At 42.8% G+C, this 23731-nt stretch overlaps 4 protein-coding genes across 4 annotated transcripts; 1 reads left to right on the plus strand and 3 right to left on the minus strand.

The window, feature by feature from the left end:
• The first annotated feature begins 9 nt into the window (after window positions 1–9).
• Window positions 10–4944, plus strand: pkp1b (plakophilin 1b). The gene is made up of 13 exons (XM_049734406.2): window positions 10–277; window positions 1326–1402; window positions 1639–1946; window positions 2051–2192; window positions 2395–2602; window positions 2798–2966; window positions 3208–3325; window positions 3430–3606; window positions 3671–3841; window positions 3979–4132; window positions 4235–4421; window positions 4500–4584; window positions 4737–4944. The coding sequence occupies exons 1-13, from the start codon at window positions 82–84 to the stop codon at window positions 4809–4811; spliced, it is 2067 nt and encodes a 688-aa protein (XP_049590363.1). The 5' UTR covers window positions 10–81; the 3' UTR covers window positions 4812–4944.
• A 604-nt stretch (window positions 4945–5548) lies between these two features.
• LOC125977638 (troponin T, cardiac muscle isoforms) lies at window positions 5549–10989 on the minus strand. The gene is made up of 11 exons (XM_068652444.1): window positions 10953–10989; window positions 9133–9156; window positions 9036–9054; window positions 8622–8685; window positions 8413–8529; window positions 8260–8337; window positions 8028–8129; window positions 7840–7946; window positions 7671–7761; window positions 7297–7337; window positions 5549–5691 (listed from the first exon to the last, which is right to left on the minus strand). The coding sequence occupies exons 1-11, from the start codon at window positions 10954–10956 to the stop codon at window positions 5655–5657; spliced, it is 684 nt and encodes a 227-aa protein (XP_068508545.1). The 5' UTR covers window positions 10957–10989; the 3' UTR covers window positions 5549–5654.
• Window positions 10990–12558: 1569 nt separating this feature from the next.
• Window positions 12559–14338, minus strand: tnni1b (troponin I type 1b (skeletal, slow)). The gene is made up of 6 exons (XM_049734426.2): window positions 14026–14338; window positions 13808–13921; window positions 13617–13748; window positions 13092–13181; window positions 12850–13026; window positions 12559–12784 (listed from the first exon to the last, which is right to left on the minus strand). The coding sequence occupies exons 2-6, from the start codon at window positions 13814–13816 to the stop codon at window positions 12683–12685; spliced, it is 510 nt and encodes a 169-aa protein (XP_049590383.1). The 5' UTR covers window positions 13817–13921; window positions 14026–14338; the 3' UTR covers window positions 12559–12682.
• A 519-nt stretch (window positions 14339–14857) lies between these two features.
• Window positions 14858–17449, minus strand: csrp1b (cysteine and glycine-rich protein 1b). Its single transcript, XM_049734424.1, has 6 exons — window positions 17309–17449; window positions 16885–16994; window positions 16269–16437; window positions 15789–15918; window positions 15621–15714; window positions 14858–15541 (listed from the first exon to the last, which is right to left on the minus strand). Exons 2-6 carry the CDS (start codon window positions 16991–16993, stop codon window positions 15465–15467), a joined length of 579 nt encoding a protein of 192 aa, XP_049590381.1. The 5' UTR covers window position 16994; window positions 17309–17449; the 3' UTR covers window positions 14858–15464.
• Window positions 17450–23731: the final 6282 nt, after the last annotated feature.

Here is a 23731-nt window from a genome sequence, read left to right on the forward strand (position 1 = left end):
CCCTTTCCTCCCCCGCCTGTCAAACTGCCCGACTCTACTCATTCATCCCCGCGTGTCGAGAGGCTCGGAACTTCCGTCACGATGGCCGGCGCCCATCCGCTGAAATCGGCCCTGTCCATCAGCCCCGTGGACGACACTTCTCTGGCCTTGCCCTCGGGGCACCAACAGTATCGTTCCGGAGAGCAGCGCGTCCTGGAGCAGGTGCAGAGCGTGCAGAGGACCAGGTCCAGGCACTCCAGCAGCAGCAGGACTGGCTCAACCTCTTTGTCTCCGACCAGTAAGAACTTAAATAGCAATGTGTTCAGTGTTGCATAGACTTGTGCTAATTACACAGAGCTTATGAATTGATTTTTTTTTTTGCTGTAAAACCTACAACTTCAATTGGATCATTTTCCAATGCGTCAAGCATTCATTTGGATTTCAATCAGAAGGTCAGAATGCCCTTCTGATATTACTCATTGCGCTATCAATCCATAAATCACATTTTATTTCATGTATTTTGGCACCCACAGTTTTCACTCAACATTTATATGACTACCGTAATACGTTGCTGTAATGTTTTATTACTTTATTGGTATTATGGAAAACTGCAGTCAAGTTTTATTGTACATAACATTTAATACTAAGCTCAGGTTGGCACCTTTTTATAACAATCTTTTTATATCTTATTTGTTGTGATATTTTCATTACAGTGCAGATACTACTACAATATTATATATTGCCCAGTGGTATTTTATAGTACATATTGTTAGTTTGGGTTAATATTTTCACCGTGTATGCCCTGCAGTCAAACCACCGATTTTATTTTACACAAGGAAAAATCAAATAACTGCGCGCGTCTGATCATAGTTGCGTGACCAATTGGTGTATTGAAGGTGGGTCCCGTAAAAGTCATATAATAGCTGCCATAAACTCTACAATACTATGACCTCTGTGAGACTGTTTGGATATGATGTAAGCTGGAGGGAGGGTTTACACTTCGTCCATAAAGCCTGCTTGTGAGAAAGTATTGTAATCATATGTCATCATAATACAGACTGATAAGATAGCATGATTGAGACAGAATGTTACAGTTGTGTATTGTTGAATCCAGCCATTGTAACTTTGAACAAACAGGTTTTTCAAATTGCTACCTAATTAAAATACCTACTATCCTCATTTTGAACTGTGCGCACCCTTACTTTCCAGTGTAAACTTCTCTGCAAGTCTTTAGATCTGCCAATTTAGGAATGTCGTTCCTCTGATTAGTTCCGAGAGGTTTGAACTCCAGCGATAATGATTTTGAGGTCATAAATCTGCGTAATTATTTTTCTGTTACACTTTAGGCCCTTTCAATGATGAAATGTTCGAGTCCAGCATGTCGAAGGGAAATGTCTTCTTTGGGAATGGTCAACTAAAAACTGTGAGTATGTCTCGATTTCTGTTGGCGGGGTCAGGCTTTACGGTTGTTATTATTTTTATGGGTCGGTTAGGGTTAGTATTGGCTTCAGTATTGCTAGGGTCACAGTGGGGGTAGGGTTAGGTTTGGGTTAGTAAAGAACTATTTAGTAGTTGAAATGTATCATTCTCCATATGTTATGTCTGATATCCAAATGCATGAAAATACATTCCAATTGTTCTCCCGTTTTCTCCCTCCAGCTCCCTGTTGATAAAAGCCTCAACCGCCACTCATTCAACAACACAATTAGCGGCGCTGCCAAGACCAGCAACACCTTTCACCGTCGCTACGAGTTCGGCTCCGCTTCCGTGGGCCGGATGGCCCACAACCGCGACGAGCCTGACCAGAACCGGCAGCGCTCCCTACACACACACATGGAGCCTCCGCATTGGGTCCTCTCCAACCGCAAAAGCTACAGAACGGAGATGCGCAGCGGCGGCGGCGGCGGGCAGTTCATTGGCACCAATCAGAAATTCCGGACCAAGGTTCCTGGCAAAGGGGATTCTGGGTAAGAGAACAACACGGTGTGATTCTTCAACGCTACACAACATCCATGGGTTCGGTTTGGACTTTAGGATAAATGTGAAACAAATTTCGTTATTGTACTCGCAGGTCAAGCGGAAACAGTGCAATGGCTGATATCACCATGAAGGAGGCTGTGGAATTCCTGTCCAACGAGGACATCAAATACCAACTCTGCGGAGCCTCTTACATCCAGCACAACACTTTTGTTGATGACAAAGCTAAGGAAGAGGTGACTTATCTCACTTGCTTGGAGATTAGCACTATAGCTTCAAAGTTCACATTGTTAAGTGAGTTGCCCAACACGGAGGATCTTCGATGCCTCACTCACTAATCCTAGCGCTTATCCTCATAAATCATCTGTGAGTTGCAACTAACGAGAACAAGCATCATGAATGCATGCATGATTAAATACTATAAATATTGTACGCCAGGTGCGGAAGTATAAGGGGATCCCTCCGCTGGTGGCGCTGCTGAACAGCTCCAACCCAGATCTGAGCCAGACGGCCTCGGCCTCCCTGCGCAACCTGGCCTTCAAGAACAACGACAACAAGGAGGAGATCCAACACTGTGGCGGCGTCGCGTCTGCTGTGGCTCTGCTCCGTGAAACTGACTCCACTGAGATTCAGAGGCAGCTCACCGGTACAACACATATTTGATCCTTCCTGTCAATCGCAAGGTAGCGATTCCAAGTGGTGTTACGTTTAACTACAAACAAGTGTTTTCCCGGAAAGTAGGCCAACGACAAAATGTGAAAGAGTCAAGCGCTTTGAAAACTTTCCAGATCCTCTGGTGAATATTTTAGGCAGCGACGTGATTGATATGGCCCCTCCCCAGGTCTTCTATGGAATCTGTCGTCTGCTAACAGCCTGAAGACGGACCTCCTCAAGAGCACGCTTCCTGTCCTAATGGAGAGCGTCATCCTGCCTTACACCACCAGCCCAGAGCGGGGCACGTCCAGCGGGCCTGATCAGGAATCCTTCTTTCACGCCACCAGCTGCCTGCGGTAAAACACTTTCCCAATAAACCATTTTGTTGCAAAAATGACGGCAATGCATTTAACCCAGAGAGGATCATAAAGCATCAACTCGTGCTTCTAATCAAATGACTATTCCGTTGTTAGATTATGCAATGCCTGCAAATCACCTTTTTCTTATCTAGGACGCAAACCTCAATAAGATTTTCTCACTGGCAGACAAATATTGCACAATAGCACTTGTTATGTGTTTGTTTTTGGATTGTGATAGAAACCTCAGCAGTGCAAAGCAGAGCAACCGACAGACCATGAGGAAATGCCGAGGTTTGGTGGACTCCCTGGTCGCTTACCTTCAAGGCTGCGTGGATGCTGGCAGGACGGATGATAAGGTGATGAAGTTAGATGGAAAAAGTCAGCACCAAATACGACAAGATCATGGTCTGATCATTTCATATATGCCTACCCCGATTCAAATGAGCGTTTTTCCAAACAGTGCGTGGAGAACTGCGCATGCATCCTGCACAACCTCACCTTTGACCTGGAGGCCGAGGCGCCGGCCTTGTTCAATCGCATCACGGCGCTGGCGAAGCCCGTTGGCCCCGTAGACAGTCAAGGTGACGCCGGGCCCATCACCTGCTTCAGTTCGCCCACCAAAAGCTCAGACAACAAAGTAAGGCTCCGCTATGTCCACAGAATCAGGTCATCCAATGACAAACTTCCCCCTCTGTGTTCAGCACTACTTTGATTTCCCAGTGGTAGAGGACCCCAACCCGACTGGGGCCGGCTGGCTCATCCACTCCAAAACCCTGCAGAACTACTTGACCTTATTGGGCTCAAGTCATCGGGATGAAACTCAGGAGGCCTGTTGTGGAGCTCTGCTGAACCTCACAGCCCAGGAAGGCATCGTAAGCGCCCGACCGAACGTATTGAACATTTCGTGGCCTCCCTCATTGCGGTTAATCGCTATCTCACGTTTTTGAATCCATTTTTTTATTATGGGAATGGAACAAAAAAATGTACAAACAAAACAAGTTGTGTTTAGGTTTCCAACGTCATGAGCCAGACGGTGGTGCAAAAACTGGATGGCCTGCAAGTAATCACCCCGCTTTTAAAGTCAGACAAAGTCACCCTGCAGAGGAACGCTGTGGCCTTGATGCGGAACTTTAGCAAGAACCCCAACCTGCAAGGCATCTTGGGTGAGCAATCTCATCAGTGCCAATTTACTATTTAGTAGGAATCCACCGTGAAGGCAAATAAAAAAATGCTGAACCGATAATCTTGACATTTTGTTGTGGCAGCTCGCAAAGTGTTGCCTGACCTCCTGGCCATCCTGGGAGCTGGCACCAAGGAGGGCAACGAGTCTGACGACACGCTGGCCTTGGCGTGCCAGACTGCCAACTTCCTGGTGGCCAAGGAGCCCGAGAGCGCCAAGCGCCTGCTAAATGGTGGCTTGATCAACTCACTGAAGGAGCTCAGCGAGAACAGGCCAGTAAAAAAAACACCTTTTGATTGTCAAGCAAGGAAAAATGCTTGAATGTCTAACATTTGCGCTTGATCCCTTAGATATTTTCCCAAATCCAGCAAGTCGGCATCAGTGTTTCTCTACCAGCTATGGTCTGACAAGGACATCCAGAACCTCCTAAAGAGGGTGAGTTGGGCTCCCAGCTTCCACACCTCTCACTGGTATTTGTGAGAAACAGCTGCCTGGATTAAGTTTCCAGGAATGTGGTAGCGCAGGTTGCATAGGAGGCTTTCTGCAGAGGTTGCACTGATTTTGCCTTTTTCTTTTTTGTCCTGCAGCAAGGGATGAATAAGTCATCCTTCGTCAATGACGTCACCACGGCGGCCCGCAAGTCGGTACAAGTGATCGACTAGGACGCAGGGGGCCCGGTCACTCTGTGCGTGCCGACAACCTTTCTCATTTCATTTTGTGTTCTTAAACTCTAAAGTTGGATTGGTGAGTGATTGTTTTAAAAAAAAATGTCAATAAAGTTTTCAGGGTCAAAAATTGACTTAAGGTCACTGGCCGTCTGGCCTTCATAGGCGACTGCTAAATATTTACAAGTCATCAATGCTTAGAGTATTCTCCAAAAAAGACTTTTTATAGATTTTAAAGAACTGAAAATATTCATTTGTTGAATTTGCTAACAGCCACATATTTGAATCAAAAACATCTACAGAGGTAAAATGACATTTCAAGAAAGCTCGTCATATTTGATAGCAGCTTTGTAATTGTTACATCCATTGAACCTGGGAGTTTTTCTACTTGAAAATCTTCCCAGGGTGTCTCATAGAGTGGCTGTTTGGGTGTGACTGCATATGCATACCAAAAGAACAAAAACGATGTTTTTTTTTTTTTTTCGGCGCTTGTCTGGTTTACAGGAAAAAGAAAAACAGGTCTCTTTACTCTGCACACCTGGCCGATCTCTTAACTTTTGACTTGAGCTTGATGATGTTCATAATTTATGAGGCTTTATTTAAAACACATTTTTTGCACTCGTACAAATAGAAGAGTCTGCATGGATGCAGCCTATAAAAAGCATCTTGATTTGACGTTGTTGTCTTTAGAGCCCTTTAGCTCCCACAAGCTAAAGAAACTTAGACACAAATGGTCTTTGTGACACTTTTATTCATGTATGCACTTTATTTCACATTTATGATGACATTTCTTTTTTTTAAAGTAAGGCAACTTATGATATCTGTATATCTGTGTTGTTTTTACTTCCTCAGGCCTCGCTTGCTCCTGCCCTTTGTACTGTAAAAAAGCAAAATTAAAATAATCTGAGGTCAGGGAGCGCATTACATGGGCAATGTTGTTATGTTTATCCCCTCCACTAGGTAGAGCCGACACTACTTAAGCAGGAGTTGGGTAGGCTGCAAACAATTAAATGAGAGTTGAATACAGCATGCAAGATGTAGGTTACGCAACAACAACAACAAAAATATATATATGTAGGCTACGCACTTTCCGTTAGTGCTCTCATGCATTCGTTTTATTTTGTTTATTTAAAGTAAATTCCTGAAATTACGCGTTTTCATTTACGACACAACACATATGTTGTGCGTAAAATGTTGTGCGTAAAATGTTGGACAGCGTGGCAAGACATGATTGTGGAAGGAGATTCCTTGGGCTTCATTGGCAACGACGTTATGATCTCCGTGATTTCGGGTAAGTCATGATATTTTTAATACTATAGCACTGCCGAGTCTGTGGTCATTGGTTCTACACCGTCACTGACAAGCAAGTAGCAAGTTACTGAGTTGAGGAACTTTTGTTGTTTAATGTTGGCTGTCCGGCTTGAAATGGAAAGCTCTCTACGCTGTTGAGTGGTGCTATCCATACTTAGTTTATGTCTCTCTATGTTCGGCTAGGTAGTAATTGTTTTTTTTTTTTTGTGTGTGTGTGGGTGTGACGCTCATGCACGCTCATGCGCGCTCATGCACGCTCATGCAGGAGTCGAGCTCATGGTGCCTGGTGGACAGGTGAGTGTACCACTACGCCATCATCCATCCCCCTAGTTTGTTATTGTGGACAAGATGGCTTTTGACGAGACACAATGTTGCATCAGTTGCGTAACAGACATGAAAGTCAAGCATAGATGTTTAGATGCTTACTTAGGATTCCTAACTCAAGATAAGATAGGAGTTCCTAAAATAAGATTCCTTGGGAGTTGTTTTCTGTAATACCAAACTAGAAAAAAAACTTCTCTCCACTCATCCTATCTTAACTTTTGAGTTTTCTGCAGTCCCCTACCAATTCTGACATGGCAACATGGTATGTCAAATGTCAAGCAATCAAATAAGGGAACCGGGACAATGTTGGCATGCCTTGCTGAATATGCTGAGCTACCTAATATTACAGTTGACAACCTATTGTCATTGCTAGCAGAGATTCTTTTTTATAGCCCTCTGATCCTCAGTCACTTCGGGGCACCCATTTTTATGCCCGTACCAATTCTGCATAGCAACAAATGACCTCATATCTAAGTAAGCTCTGAGCTAAATAGTCAGTGTATGAGTGGTCTGAGGGGGATTCCAGCGTGATTTAAATGGCGTTGGGGTTGCCAAATGATCGTGTTGCACTTAAGATCTCCCAGCTGTTGTACCTCATCTTCCCGCCCCCCCTCCCCTCAAGTTATGCTTGTGTTTGTCACACACCCTCACTTGAAGCATCTTTTTGTCCCATTTAAGCCCTCACGTTGACCACTTAGCAGGCTGGCAGCAGACTCTTGCAGCTGCTTTGGGGCCGGCTGCCTTTTTAAGACCCCCCCCCCAATGTTTATCTGCATATAAAATCCATTGAGCATCTGTCGATGTTGAGATTATTTGTGTAGAAAGCAGAAATATTGACTGTACTTACATTTTCTGATGGTCAGTGACGCGGTTCCTCAGCACGGTCACCTGCGTTTGTGCAGTCAATTAATGGCAGTTTAATAAGGCACAAAATAGTACAGATGAGATTAGAACCATACTACATACTAATGAATTTATTACAGTGGAGGCTTAAGATAAGTTTAATTCGACCACCCTCGTAACTCATCACCTGTAACGTCATCTTTCCGTATTGTAATGAATGGAGATGCCAATAAAAAAAAAAGAAGAAATTGCAAAACAATGGCATAATTAATTCAAATTAAAAATAATAACGAGATGCTCGTTCTGATGTGCCTGGCTTGGCCACCGAGGGGCAGGATAAGATAAATCAAACAATCAAATGATTGATTATCCAATCACCTCATATTTCTGCTTCATGTATTTGTACTGAAGTTCAAACTTCTCCGCCTCCAGCTGGCGCAACCATTCCGTCAATTCATTGGCCTTTTCCCTGCATAGACACAAGCATATACTGTGTACGTTGATTGATTGATCGATTGAATGACGATGAATTGATTGATTTCCACACCTGAGTTTGTCCTCCCTCAAGTGATCAATGTTTAACTCCTTGCGACGATCGTTGAGGATCTTCTTCTTCTTCTCTCGCTCCGTTTGTCGCTTGGGTCCTGTCTGCGTCTGACGGAACCCAACCAAAGTATTAGGAACACCCAATACATGTCCGAATCAGGATAATACAACATAATGATGTTGTGTTACTTTATAGCCAGTGAAGCTCAGGTTGCTCAGGATCATCTTCTTCCGGGCATCATCATCGGCTTTCTTCTTGGCCTCTTCTTCCTCCTTCCTTGCTTTGTCTTCCTGAGAAAATACAAGGTGTTTTTTTTTTTTTTGCCCCAAATTGAAATAATCAGTGTCAATTAAGAATCACAGTGACTCTTTTGAGGTTATTTCCAAACCTCAAATGCAGAGTTTGACAGACTGGACTTACAGCCACTTTGTTCTGTCGTTCTTTTTCTCTCTCCGCTCTGATCTTCATTTGCTCGGCTCTCTCGGACCGGCGTTTCTCCTAAAAAGTCATAAAGGGCAGCAATGAAAGCGTGTTGATTGATGACAGCACAAATACTGCGACGAGAAGCCTCACAATGCGGTCGGTGAGGCTGAGGAGTTCCTCTTCCTCCTTCTTGCGCTTCTCAAAGTGATCCTCGATCAGTGTCTGGAGCTCCGTCTGGTCTTTCTCCATACGCTTGCGGTGAATGTCCTGAAAGACATCAATCAATCAATCAATCAGTCAGTCAGTCAGTCAATCATATTAGAGTCATTAGAGAAGAGCCATCAATAAGTTCAACTCACGTCAAAGTCCACTTTTTCCCCTTCTGGAATTTTGGGGGCAACCAAACCGGGGACAAAACCAGGCCTGACCACAAATTATAAGCAGCAAGAAAAAATAGAAGAATCATTTTAATATGTTTAATATGTTCCCCAAAAATAGTAATACAGTATATACATAAAATATTTGATTATGAAAATAATACATCATAAAAAATGTCTAATATAATCTACCAAAACATTTGATAAATGATTATATAAATCCAAACTAAATCATTTGTAAAAAAAATATTAATTTAAAATAAATACAAGAATATACATGAAGCAATTTAGGAGTAAATCCTGTAATAATAACAAAATATATACATACATATATTAATATTTAATACGACTACAGCACACAGTACTCATTTGTACACAAACAGTATAAACACTTACTTTGACTTCCTCTTGCCGTCTTTCAAAAAAAGATGGAAAAAATGTTTGAGTATCGCCAATATAAAATACATGGTATGATATGGTTATTTCTCCTCACCTTCTTCATGTTCCTCTTCGCCATCTATAGAATGTCAAAAAGCCATTGGTTAAAAACCATCTAAAGCTGCAGACCCCCTCAAACGTTTGGAGACACTTTTTGCATGCATCCAGCAGTCTGTACATACTTGTATGGTATCTTGATAGGCACTTACTTTAGATGATGTGGTTAAATGGATTAATCAAATGAATTAAGCAGTGCCTAAGTGGCATTTATGTATTTGTAGTCGGAGGACACTGGCTTGTGCAGATGTACCTCCATCTACCACCTCCTCCTCTGCAACCTCTTCCTCTTCCTCCTCTTCTGTGCAAAGCAAGCATGAAAGTTAGCAGCAAACAAAGCAGCGTGATTATTTGTATGATGACAAGAAGAATGGAAGCTTGTCCATCGTGATCAGTGCAATGAGCCAGTGCTGCCTTCCGTTATTTCCCTGCAACAGTTGCGCTAGTGGTCTCTTGCACTCGTGTGGTCGGTCCTCATGGGGGTAATTCAATCTCTTGGACGCAGGTGCATGGGGCAAATAAGGTGGCCATTGTACCTTTTCAGGCTTTGGTTCTGGGAAATAGTTCAACTTGTGCACCCTGCGGAACAAGTAGGGCAGTGATTCTTCAAGTTTGGTCTAAGTACTGGTTCTGATTAAAATGTTTCAACTGTGCAGTTTTATTGAGCTTTTTTAAGAACTATTATTCAGTGCATTAGAATGATCAAATATACTAAGTTGAAAGCATTTACAATTAATCTCTATACATCCCTGTAAAGTGAAAATAGATGTTTGTTTGGCACACCACAGAGAAGAATAAAGACTTTACTTGAGAGATTACTAGAAGTCCTTTGTCATGCTGAAAAACAATAGGGGATTCAAATTTAGCTTGTTGCATTCTATTTGATTACCACTAGATAGCACTGATAAATACACACTGAATCTATTTTTCTTCCCCTATTCTTAAGTGCAGTGTGAATATTCACACTGTGCATAATGTTACAAGTGCTTACTTACATTAAAGGTATTTTTGTCACATTATTTGACGAATGCTAAAACATATGTAAGATGGAGGATGCATCCAGCGAGGGATAAAGGTCAACACGGTGGACAGGCACAGCTGCCCGTACAGTGGCATCAAGACAAAATAGCAAAGGAGCACAGGGAAGCCAACGGCTTAGCACTCTGGCGCGGTAAGCATCGGGCTTAAGTGCATCAAGCAGCAAATAAAGTGGCAGAAAAAAAAAAAAAAAAAAAAAACGCAGGCATGAAGCTGACTGAAAGGGTGAGCGACCTTTCCCGTCTCAAAAGCACCCTGAGGTTGCACAACAAACAACCGCAGATTACTCAGTAGCTAAAGAAGGAATTACACTTAAGACAAATATTGAAGTCGTTTTGTCTACCTGAATAGTTGAAAATATGTATCACTGCCTTTTTTAGAAATGTTTTTTTTTAACTTGATCCCTTTTGTTGTTTCTGCACAGTATAGAATATGTTATCATTATTAAATGAAAACTAAGAATGTACAATTTGTAGTCATATCATAATTTTTACAGTTTCATTCAATATGGATATTTTATTATATTTGTTATCTATAAAATACATTATGATGATGACAGTCAATGGCAAAGGGCTTATCGTATTTTTTGTCATGTTAATCGACAAAGTTTGAGTGGAATCAAACTGTTTTGTCGACTATATGTGTATATTCCAAAAATGACATTTATGATATCAAACTAATGACATGCATCATTTTGCATATAGCACCATAGGTGTCAATGGACTTACGGTATTCCCTGCAAAAAAATACACACGCACACAGAAGTAAGGCATTAGTCACCCATGTCCCCGTCATATCATCGCACCGCCATGTTTTCTTGTACTCACTCGGATGACGCCTCCTCACCGTCAGACATATTGCAGCACAAAGACGAGACCACCTGTAAGGACCAAAATAATCACTTTATGATGAAAAAGAATATCCCACAACACAACAACTGCATACTCACCGGACGCTCCTGGAGATGTGGCGGGGAAACGCTCCACGCTGTCCCCCCGCCCGACCTGGGTAAGCTTTTAAACCGGGCTCCAAATCACATGGCGGCACAATGGCGGCCGGCACATACCTGCAAACAGATGGCGGCGGCTATTGAAATGTACATTCTCACTGGACGTGCTTTGACTATTTTTACACTGCAAAAAACCTGGACGCGGACACTATGAGGGGGGATTAGAAGGTGGGCTTAGTGAGATGTGTAAAGTTACTCCGGTGGGCTCTCAGGGGGCCCGCCCGTCCTGCTTCTTTGATTTGCAAGAAGTCTTTTATTGTGGCCTTGGTTCCTGAACGAGTGCCACGGTTGCGTAACCGCCACCAAAAGTGGAGCCATGATCCAATGGTGAGTCCCTTCGTCAGGCCATCTTCAACCTTTGAAGAACGCCGAAACGCAGCTGCATGTGAGAACCTGTCAGTCAGCTTGGAAGCAAAACAATGCCGCTGATACCGATAGGGGGTAGTGAAGGCCCAGAGATGGACGGGTGCACATGGCCATCCCTTTTCCACTCTTGTGTACTTTTTTTTAACACCCACACCTGCTGTATGTGGCCTTGTAACAATACAATGTAATCTTATGTGTTTAAAATGCATCTCGATAAGGAATCAATAATGTTATGAATTTGTGTGAGAGAGGAGGATTTGTGGCGAGTATGGAGCGAAATACAGTCAACCCCTGCACACATGCAGATTTGTATATTACATCAGATTTAAAGCATTAAGTGAAAAAACATGGAAAGGGACAGACAAGTTTGTATTGGTTAAAAGGTGGTCTCCATCGTCCGTCTCTAAGTAATAACAAGTTGAAGCCCTTCGACCGATTAAGTGAGCAATCAGGAGAAAGGTCTGCCAGAACTCCTGTTCCTCTGTGGAAGTAGGAGAGCCTTCTAGATGGAAAAATAATCTCTGTGTCAATCACTCTTTGTGTCCAAACACTACTGCTACTGACGTTGACTGTGAGTTGACATCACCACCATGTGGTCAAACTGAAGACTGGCTGAGTCTGTAAATGAGATGAACGTGCTGGATATTGGTCCTGGAGAACCGTAGTTGGACATCTTCGCAGTAGAGACGATATTTGCATACCATCTTTAGATCGCCAGATGCGATACTATAAGCAGCGTTCGAACGACTGACCTCAATTTCTTTCAACATTCCCTGATATTTCATTGTTTTTGAAAATTCAGCCTGAAGAAATTTCCCGTACAAGAGAGATGAATTTTTCCATGGTGGCTTACTTTGATGACTTGAGGGGGTCAGAGCAAGATAACGGTATAGCTCAAGCTACCTAAGTAATCACATTTGCCAAAGAGGCCTATTCTAACACTCAAGTTAAAAGCTTCCTAAAGATGATATCTGATTTGTAATTTTTTCATGCTGTAAAACTTAAGGCACATTGTGAGTATGTTGTGTTTATTATATTGGCAATGAAAGAGAACACACAAATGCTCAATGAGCGCTCAGCGTATCGCCGTCTGCAGGACTGAAACAAACTGAGATGGTTTATTCAGTAATGAGATCTACTGGGCGGGAGCCTGGGCGTCAAACATCTTCTTGCGTCCTTCCATACCCGACATGGCCTCTACGTTCTTTCGCCAGTCGCCCACTTCCGCCGTCTTCTCCTGCAGAAGATACAATCAGCTTGGGACTTTTTTTTCACATTGCATTCCTTTTCTTGTGCGCTGACCTTCTCCGTGTCTTCCTTCTTGACTGACTTGAGGTTAGCTCGCAGATCCAAGGATACTTTGTGCTTGGAGCCCAGCAGCGAGCGGAGGATGGCGTCGGCCGACACCCTCACCCGCCGAAGGTTGGGTCGCTTGAACTTTCCTCGCAGGTCCAGAACCTTGATGTTCAGGTCTTTGATCTAAGCCACGCAGCAGAGAAACTGTAGAAACGGAAGACCGTGGACATTGTCCGTGCAACTTTTACCTCTCGGGTATTGTGCGTGACTTTGGCCTCAATGTCGTACCGTTCCTCATCCACCACGTCGATTTTGGAGTGCAGTTCTTCACAAAGCGTCTACATAGACAATACAAGAATATTACTGCATGGATACGTGAATGGTCTTATTGGGACATTTCCAAGGGTCCCTTAAATTCCGTCTCCTGGGGATCTGGCTGCTACCAAAATGTTAACCAAGTACAGCTGGCGGAGGGACCAGCACAAAACTCATTTTGGCTCCTGTGTGGGGTTTGCGTGTTCTCCCTGTGCCTGCATAGGTGTCATCTGGGTATTCCGGTTTTCTTCCACATTCCAAAAATGTGCATGATAGGCCGTTTGACCACTTCAAATTGTCAGTAGGTGTTGAGTGTGAGGGTAAATGGTTGTTTGTCTATGTGCCCTGTGATTGGCTGACTACAACTTGATGGTACCAGTATGCCTGCATGAATGACTGAGTAGATGGGCCAAAAAGTTTCAGGAAGGAGCATTTGAACATCTTCAAACAACAAGTACCTGTAGTTCCTCCAAGCTCATGGAGTTGATATTTATGGGAGGTGCTTTTTCCTCCAGGTACTTTTCCTTCTGCTTCTCTTTCTCTACCAGTTCCTGTTCTAGATCCTCTTTGGCCTTGGCCACCATCAAGCTCTGCAACACAATAATGCTTGACCTCCTCCATGTTTACACACACATCATTGAACCCTCACCTTCAGCATGAGCTTGCGAGAAGCTGAGATTTTAGATTTATTCTGCAAGAAACAATAAGGCAGTCAAGTGCGGGCGAACATGCTGAACACCATGTTGAAGGTCTTACCTCAGGCCTGGAATGGAAGCATTGGACATGAGTGTCATCACAATGATTATGTTTCTTAATCATGCTCTAAAAATAAACACCGATGAGAGACAACAATCAACAAACACTTACGCTTTCTCCGGCATCTTGACTATCCGAGTTGATCCTGAAAGACAAAAATAACACCTTTTGGGCCCCCCCCCAAAGGATCTTAATACACTTTCCACTCCAGAAACATTCCACCGCATTGATGAGTGTCTGGCCTTTCCCAGAATGGAACTGTCTCCCTCGGCGGCCGGGTATTTATTGAATTACTCACGCCTGGATCTTATCGTACGTGCAATACGGTTTGTTTATTTTTTGCGCGTACGCTTAGCCTGCATTAGCGTGTCTAAGTTGTAAAAATGTCTGCTGGGTAGCATCAAGCTGTCAACTGAGCAGCCATCCCTTGTTTTCCTCATTGCATTCTTGTAAAGGCAGACAAGTGATGGCAGACATGACACAACAACATGGCAACAATTTTAAAAGATATTCACTCTTCTGGGAAAGTCTCCCAAAAACTCAATCACACAGCCAATAGATGAAGCCTAACTCAATATTATTATTTAAAAATAATCCACAGATTTAAAAGTAGATTTAGAAAACATCACAATGAAACTATAACAAGCAAAACGTTCTACAGAATTTCAATGGATTATTTTGGGACTGACAAACATTAGTTCTATGTTCCATTTAATTTAAAGGAGTCAATATTTGATTCAAGGACAAAAATGTTGTTAGGTCTTACATACCTTTTGTGAGAAGATGAAGTGAGATAGCAAGTGATGCATGGAAGAACAGCAGGGGGGATATTTATCCCTCACCCGCCTTTGTCCCTCCTCTTTTGCTTGGTTTCATTGCACGCACACACACATGCACACACGCACGCACACACACTGCTCCCATCAGAAATAAGAGGCGACACTGACATGGATACTGCATGTTTACTTTGCGTGTGGCCAAGCTGGCATTCAAGGTACATAAAGAGGCAGCAACGTCACAATCAATAAAGTACAAGTGTGCTCGGATGTGGCCGGTGACCTCTTTCTGTTTGCTTCTATTCTGCTCACACACATGGCTGCAGTGAAGATCATTGCTTATCAAGAAAAAAGAAATGTTATGGCTAATTTGTTTGAAAGATTTCTATTGGTCTGTCGTGTCACTTGTGCATTTCTAGCAAGGGGCGCATCGGGACCACTTAAAAAAAGAAAAGAAAGAAATATTCATGATATTTCCAGAATAAAGTCAGTCTAATTTCTTTTTGAATTAAAAAAAAAAAGTAATGTTAGGAGAAAAAAAATCAATAATAACGACATTACTTTGGAAACTTTGTTACACAAACAATTGTATAGACCTATCAAAAAAATATAATTTCTCGCACAGCATTCAGATATTTTTTCTGTTAACGTGAGTCGTCATGTTTTCAACTTTTTTTCATATAACTTCTTTTTGCCCCCAGTACATTTTCCCTTGCTTTGTTTTCAGCGTGTCTGCAGCTAGAGCAGCGTGAAGAACATAAAAGACTTTGGACTTCACTGGGAATGAGCCAGAGCTCCAGCACCCTGACCAAAACCAAAACCCTTTGGTCCAAAGTTCTTAGCGTAGCAACCTGTGAACGCATAGCAGAACAAGTTTTGGAGTTCTAAAATTCCAAATATTTGCCCAAGACCACCTTAATAGTGCTGTACCTTTACAGAAGATCTCGCCGTCTCTGTCCGCCACAGTGGTGGACTCCAGTCCCTTGCCGCAGTTAGCGCAGCGGAAGCAACCTTTATGCCATGACTGAGGACAGACACAAAAAGTCCAATCTTTAACAAGAAAAAAGACATGTATAAAAAAAAAGAGATCTTCCTTACGTTGCCCCCTCCAATAACCTTCTCCGCCGCGTACACCGTTTTGCCACAGCGTGGGCAAACATCAGAGCCTGCAGCTTTCTTGGCAAACTTGGAGGCGTTGGGGTTATTGGTAGGATTGTGCGGACTTTCTCTATCATGAGAATAATAAATATTACAATATTATCACAAGTTGAAATAGACTAGAATTTTTTTCTCATCAAATTCAAATTTTTGTAATATTTTTTTCTCATAGGTGATTGATCGCATGAATATAATTATTCTCCATAATTCCAACTTTATACCTTAACCCTAACCCTAACCCTAACCTGTAAAACTGAGAGAAAAGATTTTATTCTCCTAATTCAAGTCATGATTATTTTTTTTTCTCCTGTTAGGAATTTGCTGTGTGACACTTCTTTTGACTTTATCAAACTAAAATGATTGTGTAATCTGATTTTATTCACTACATGAAAATAATAATGCATGCAATTTTCTACTTACACCGGGGGCTTAATTCCAAGACCCTCTCCCGTATCCATGCTGAGAGTCCCCGCTCCCCCGCCAAAGCCGTAGCCTTTCGGCCCATACTTCTTGCCGTAGCACGACTTGCAGTAGATCTCGTCCACGTGCACAGCCACTGTTGTGCTGTCCAAATTCTTCTTGCACACCACTTCCAATGTGAGGAGAGTCAAATGTAAAAAATAGAGAAAATGTTGTAGCGCAAGTGTGCACACCCTTTTATAACTGGGGATGCGGATGAGGTCAGAATTAGATAATCACAGTTAAACTCATCACAAATTAAAACAATTACTCAACTTCCCTCAGTTAAATTGCCTTGATCAACTCCAAATAAAGTTCAAATGTTCTAGTAGATTTGTTACCAATCTGTGTATTTGGGCGATGGATTTTTTCGTGATGGATTTCAATGACGTCAAGCCGAAATGCTTGAGGGTGAGCGTGTGTGGCTTCCCCTTCCATAAAAGGACAACTTTGTCACATGTTTCCAGCACATCCATATAAGGACTCCAACGTGTCAACGCAAACATTTGCTTGCCCGAATCCTCCGCATTCCACGCCAACACTTGACTGTCATCATCTTATGTGTAAATGCACTTACTGCACAGGAAGCAGGATTTATGCCAGCTCTTTCCTTCGCATTGCACTTCCTCTGCAAAGTAGACCGTCTTCTGGCAGCAGCCACATTTGTTCCCCCCTCCGAAAGGCATCCTGCGCACATGCAGGTTAACCGTTCAACTATACCTTTAAATGGAGACGAGACACTTTTGGAGTATGTGAAGAATAGCTGGAATACACTCGGAAAACACGTAGCCTCTCACCCTGCAAGAATGTAGAAGGATAATCTACCAGATCGTCCTTTGTAAACAGGACATTCCTTGGCGCTAACCAGGTCAAGATAAAGTATCCCAGAGCAACAGAAATGTTGGAATAAAACCACACTTTATGACTATCTCTTCTTTCCAGGAGGTCGCAAACATCTTCCAACATATTTTGAAAAGAGAGAAGTTTAAGATTAAGTTTACCTGCGTGGATGTAGTCTCTCTTGGTTCACCTTCACGAAAGATGTCCACTGAGATTAGAGCAAAGACAGAGTAGCTCCCAGGACACTGAGCTGAGGGAGGAGTTAGAGGTGTGTGTGTGTCTGTGTGTGTGTGGGCATGCGAGTGTCCAAACATCTGAACGAGATGCTCGGCCACCTCATCTGGCTCCTCCTAATATGGAGCAGCAGTGCGCCCCTCCGGGCTTCTCACCCTATCTCCAAGAGAGAGCCCGGTGGCCATCAGACCGATACTGGTCGTACAGGAACCGAAGGAATCCAGTCATGGAGCTCCGTATTTTGTGTCATGCCTCAGCGAGGATCTATTTGCCAGGCACAAGTGAAGGTTCGCTGCAATATTTTCTGTCTGGTAGCGTAACTTTTCTCTTGTAACATTAAAACTATATCTCAGAACATGATGACTTTTTTTAGGACCATAAAAGAACCACTTTGAAAGTTGCTCTGGATCTTAGCCCAATCTAGCTGAAATTTAATGGAGGCCCACATATTTTAAAAATAGGCAGGAGACATTTCATTTTTTCATTTCGACTGTATTTGTATACAAGCCATAAAAAGACAGTTTTCCATGTTCTATCCCTTTATTTTGCAGGTGGACCAGCTTGCATGCACGCGTCTGTGAGGACTTGCTACAAGCTGCTGGAGCAAGTGATGCTACCCGCTTGTGTCCTCCTCGCTTCAAGCATCATGCGAAGAGACAACGGCGGACTCAAGACGTCTATTTATAGCCAGCCTTTCGGACAGGGCTCACCCTGGCTTCGGCGCTGCGTGGCCTCGTCTATGAAAGCGGGAGAGAGAGGAAGGAAGAGGGGTGACAGGCGCTTGCTTGGTGGAGTAATCCAGAGCAAGAGGAAGACGACGGGAGGCAAGACGCGATAAGGGGCTGCAGGCACGAGCAGGATGCACGCGACGTTCACCACCTTCTCTCCTCTCTGAGACTTAAGCGGAAGACAGGGTAAGATAAGACAGGAAGAGGTGAGTTGGCACTTTGCTTAATATTTTTATTTTTATTATGCATTTGCAGATTCAACCTTGAACAATAAAACGTTTTGCAAAGACAATAATGCTTACAATAAGACTCTTTGGTGCACATAAACAAAGCACAGCTAGTTTAATATCTTTTTATGGTTTTGAATTCAGTGGTTGATATTCAAATTATTATTACTCGATTATTTGTGTTGTATTTGTAGCCATCCATCCAGTTTTTGTAGCATGCTTCAGGGTCACGATTACTATCCCTGCTGACTTTGGGCATGAGGTGTGGTGCATATAGACAAAAAATATTATTTCTTTTCAATGCCTTTCAATATTGTAATATCATTTATTTTGTATGTATTTTAAATTATTACTCTTACCATCCATTTTAATTGTATACTTTTAATTATTCAAGTAATTTTTAGATACTCATAAAAATCGTAACCAATTCATTTCAGTGACAATTATATCCCGTACCGCACATAGCCTCATGCAAAAAAGTAAAAAATATAGAAGACAACTATTTAGTACATACAATTGAAAATGTGATTTTTTTTTTTTAACGACTTTGCTACAAAAGAGGTCACTAACATGTTTCCCAGAGTGAGTGTCAGGTGATTCCCTAGGAATGCTGTCCGAGCTTTAATAGATGTAAACACATGCAGTGATGTCTACAAATAAAATATTGCATTTTGATAATTCTTTCCGACCTTGTTAAATCATAATTGATATAAAATGAGAAATCAATAACATGAACGGTTTCATCACATTTATGAATAGCCTTAATTGTTAATCAACAAAATATTTTAATGACTAATGTGATTAGTTATAAAAATTCTGTGCACTTGATTGTGGAGCAATGCATTTCCACCTATGCGTCACTAGAGGACATCCGTGAGAAGACTATTCGGCACGCCCTGTATTTCTGCGCATGTGTGCGTCTGTGTGTGTGTGTACCTCATTATCCAAAGTAGGACGTGCAGGCATCTGAGTGTGACATGCATAGTTACTAATTAGATGAAAACGATACAACGAACAACGGGAAGAGAGAGGAACTTTATCAGTCGGTGCAGTCATCTTCTTGTACCTGCCGTGTGTGTGTGTGTGTTTTTTTTATCTGCACAGCAGCCCTTATTAACTTGTGATTGTGTTCCCCAAGCTTGGGATGTAATATGACAGATAAGGATTTGGATGTGTCAAGGTCAAACTCTGTCTGCGCTGCATGTGTATATTGCAATCATTTATCTGGATATGTGGGACTATAATCCTCTTTACTTATGACCAAAGGTTGGCAAAGGTCTACCCACAAGGAAGGCAATTTTCTCTAACGTGCAAGACGGACCAACCAAAAGGCGCCAGTACGCCTCCGGTTCGCTTCACACCAGTGTAGGTGTTGCCTCATGACTCGCGGCTAATGCTAAATTTGGTTGTGATCCATCTGCCGGCTTCAAAGACATTTAATATATTTCCAAATGCCAACATAATATACCATATTTATTATTTCCAATATACGTAAATGGAACCCTTTTTGGATATTCAAGTGTTTTGGCGATCATTTTTCTTGCTTGAGACAATTGGCAAATTTTTCTTTTGACTTTTAGGTTATATTTTGCTTTATTTACAACTTATTTGCAGTACATGTCGACTGAGCCCGAGCAGCTTCAAAATGAGCCCTAGCTCCAAAATGTGCCATGACAATTGAAATCAGACCAGTTAAACGGTTCTGGCTGCGAGCAAGACGTGCTGCCAAGCCGCCGTGAGACAGACAGATGGACAATTGGCTAAAATTAGGAACCTTTTCCCCCAGGTGCCATTTTTAGCTCTTGGAGGGAGCGGTCCAGTTAGCCTGGGTTGGCATTTATAGCCAGGGTGACGGAGGATGCGGCTGACTAGAGTGTGCTTATACAAGCAGGGAGGAGAGCACCCTACCCCACCCCACCCCAAGGCTACTGAAGGATGTCCCGTCTAGGGTGGTAAAGAAAGACTTGTCGGGAGGATGCTTCATGATCACGCCATTTGTGAGCCTGCCTGGTAAGTTGTTGTTCTTGTCTGCAACTTCTTGTAATGCATTTGGCTGGCAGTCATTAAATGTGTAATTGGATGCAAGTCCTGTAATGCACTTCTATCTGTATGAGGATGTCTGCTGACTCATACAAGCCATTGTTCTTGGCTTGCTGAATTTTTTTTTCAAGAGATTGGCTCTGTACTCGTGTTTGTTACAATGATGACCAAGGGTGATATTAGAGTTGCTTTGCATCTGGCCGACAAGTGTATGTGGGTCATTAGAAAAATGAACCCCACTGTTATGCAACAGTAGCATTTCTTCTAAATACAACACTGCATCAGTCCTGCTTCATGCAAAATTTTAAATCATTTAGTTGAAAACTTATTCATGCCACAATAGCAGCAGCTGAATTGGCTGCAAGTTTAAATGTGTGGTGTTGTTGTTTTTTTACTTGACTGTGGAAAACCTTAGTCAACACAGATTTCGTTTGATCAACATCATACAATACCATCACCAACAAAAAGCAACATTTTTTGTTAACACTGTCTAGCCCGCGTGTGTGTGTGTGTGTGTGCGACCCCGCCATGTGTTTTGCAGACATCACTTCCTCACAGGCAAAGCTTTTCGGCCGGCTGAAAAGGAAATGAGCAATGTGGGTTGCTATAAATAAAAAGTGGATCAAGAAGTGTTGAGAAAATTTAATGTTCAACTATTCTTCTAGAGCAGGAGGGCAGGGAATAATCAAATTTTAATACAAGCTCACTCCATGCCACGTAAGATTCAACGAGGAGAATAAAGCATGAAATGATGCAGCCAGGTTTGGTCATTTATATTTCATCCCAAGTTCTTTTTATAGCATTGAGCAAATGGACTCTTCTGAAGTCTTATGAGCTCCAGTAAGTGGATCCTGGTGCAAGTATCTTTTTTTTGGATGATTATATGTTTTCTGTAGCCACCGCTGCTCATTTCTTTTGTCCACTAGTAGAAAAGGTCACGTTTGATTTGCATGCATAAATATTATGTGTGTGTCAAACTGGAAGCCTCTGCTCTCACTTTCAAATAGATAGCATGGATGTGGTTTGTGGAATAGGACGCGACTAAGCCCCCCACCCCCCCATGTACATCTTTGAAGTGTCACGGAGCGCTGTGTTTGCACGCTGCGTGAGCCGAGCCGTGTCAGTCACTCACAGCGTGTTTCACACACCCGACGACGTTCCAAACATATGCTACAGATTTGAACTGTACATTGCTTCGTTGTGTCATTTATGACGTCCTCTCAAGCAAGCTGTACAGTTTGATCCACTGGTGAGTGTGTAGCTGGAGTCCACAAAGGCATGGTCTCCAACCGTCGTTTATTGTCCCACTTTGTCAGCAAGTCTGCGGTCAGAAAACGTTCCGTCTGTGGCCCAGACGCCCCCCTTTGCACCGTCGCCATTACTGGGTAAACCATCACCCTTATTCTTGCTAAATAATCCTTCTGGTGCCATTTTGATTTGACACGCTGCCACTTTGTCCCAAAAGATCCCAAAAGTCATTTTAAATGTGAGTCAATATCACCACAAGGTGCTTTCACGACTTCTGCATTTCGCCCACAAATAGTGGAGCTTTTCCACTCGACTCCATATTCATTGTATGAAGTCAATGTTATGTTGTTGCAAATGCATATTGACTCACGCTACCACACTTATAAAAAAATAATAATAAATGGCAAGCAAAATATGTGAGCTTGTTGACAGGATAATTATATTTAATAACATTGAATGAGCATGTGGTGAAACTTGTGCAAGCACAGGCAGAAGATGCAAACTCCATGCAGGAAGGCCGGACATCTGAAACGTTGTTGTAATAATGAGCCCGTTGTTGCATCAGTTACAATAGTCTGGCTGCTCATGGATCCATTTTGTTTTGTCTTTGCAGGCATGACTTTCTCAAAGCAGCAGCTGGTTGCTCTTAGTTAGCATCAACACCAACCGAAGATGTCTTTCTCCAAAGCGGACTCCAAACTGCCCTACGGCGGCCTGCCAAATCCCACCACGCACTTCCAACACTCCACAAGACGACTTGCTTCCTGTTCCTCAGGATCCTCCGAGCTGCTGCTAAGAGGTTCATCTCTGAAGAACTTTGTGCAGCAAAGTTCCGCCGTATATTCGCAAAGGAGCACGGCGGCAGCGACGCGGCGGAGTGATGGAACGTGCTCGGCTTACAGCAGCCCTCGCGTTCCCAAGAGGGAAGCCCCTCGTTCAAAAGACACGTTGGACCTCCGCACGGGTGCCCTTAGAGACCTTCAGCTTAGAAGGAACACAAATAAGAACTGGACTTTTGGGAAATACCGCCATACAAATATGGACAATGCCCAGAGTGTTGACAAAGCGATTTTGTCCCGGAAACATTACTCCAAAGGAGACAATAGGAATGCAGAGTCTTTGGAGAGAATGGGGAGCTTCCAACGAGATGTGAGGAGCATCTGTGCTTCCAAAACCAAACTTCCGGGAAGGGTGAACATGGTGGCACCCTTCAGGTACAGGTGAGGAACACGATATTATTGTTGGAACAATTACTGGGAATATAACTTCAATTTTAGGAATTTTTGCCCACCCACCAAGTGGATAATTGCAACCAACATATTATATGACTAAAGAGCTGCTATATTTTCCAGATGTTTTCTTAGGCAACTGTTTTAATTGGACTATGATCAAAATGTTGTCATTCAAAAAATAATATTTTACTGCAGGTGTCAGGCTCAGGAGGAGCCAGAGGACCTGAGCGACTGCTCCTCAGACTCCATGGAGGTTTGCTGCGATGATCTCGGTGAGTCCATCCATTTTCGTTCATGCTTATCTTCGTTTGGGTTGCGAGTGAGAGTTTCCCAGCTGACTTGAGGGCAAGAAGGACGTTGCCCGTCACCACTGGTCACCAGATGATTTTAGGGCACATATAAACAAACAACCCTTCATGCTCATAGCCAAGTTTTGAGTCCTTAAATGTCACAACTGAATTTGTCTCCCTCTAGTGGTATCATGAAGCAAAACGTTTTTTTCTCCCCTCGCAAAGTTCAATGAGGTTGTTAGGCATCTTTCCAGCTGAGCGAACGCATCACACACGGGTTACTTGTTGTCACAAGAGAACAACTGGCAATAAAAGCTTCACTCACGCCACTGTGCATGCCCCACACCTGTTATATGCATCAACCGTTCGTTCCACTGGCGTCTTTACTTGCATGCAGGAAAAAACATCTTGAGGTCTATGCCCAACTGTCAGCACGAGTATATTTTATGGTCTCTGGAGAGACATCAAGATGCCGTTTGCTGCATAAAATGTGTAATGCAGGGAGTTTTTCTGCAGAGGTGTCAAAATAACCTTGTACTTTTTTGCTACTAAAGTATGAATGTATTAGCACACTGTGTTCCTTGG

Source organism: Syngnathus scovelli, chromosome 11 (genome assembly GCF_024217435.2).
Source record: "Syngnathus scovelli strain Florida chromosome 11, RoL_Ssco_1.2, whole genome shotgun sequence".
Lineage (NCBI taxonomy): Eukaryota > Metazoa > Chordata > Actinopteri > Syngnathiformes > Syngnathidae > Syngnathus > Syngnathus scovelli.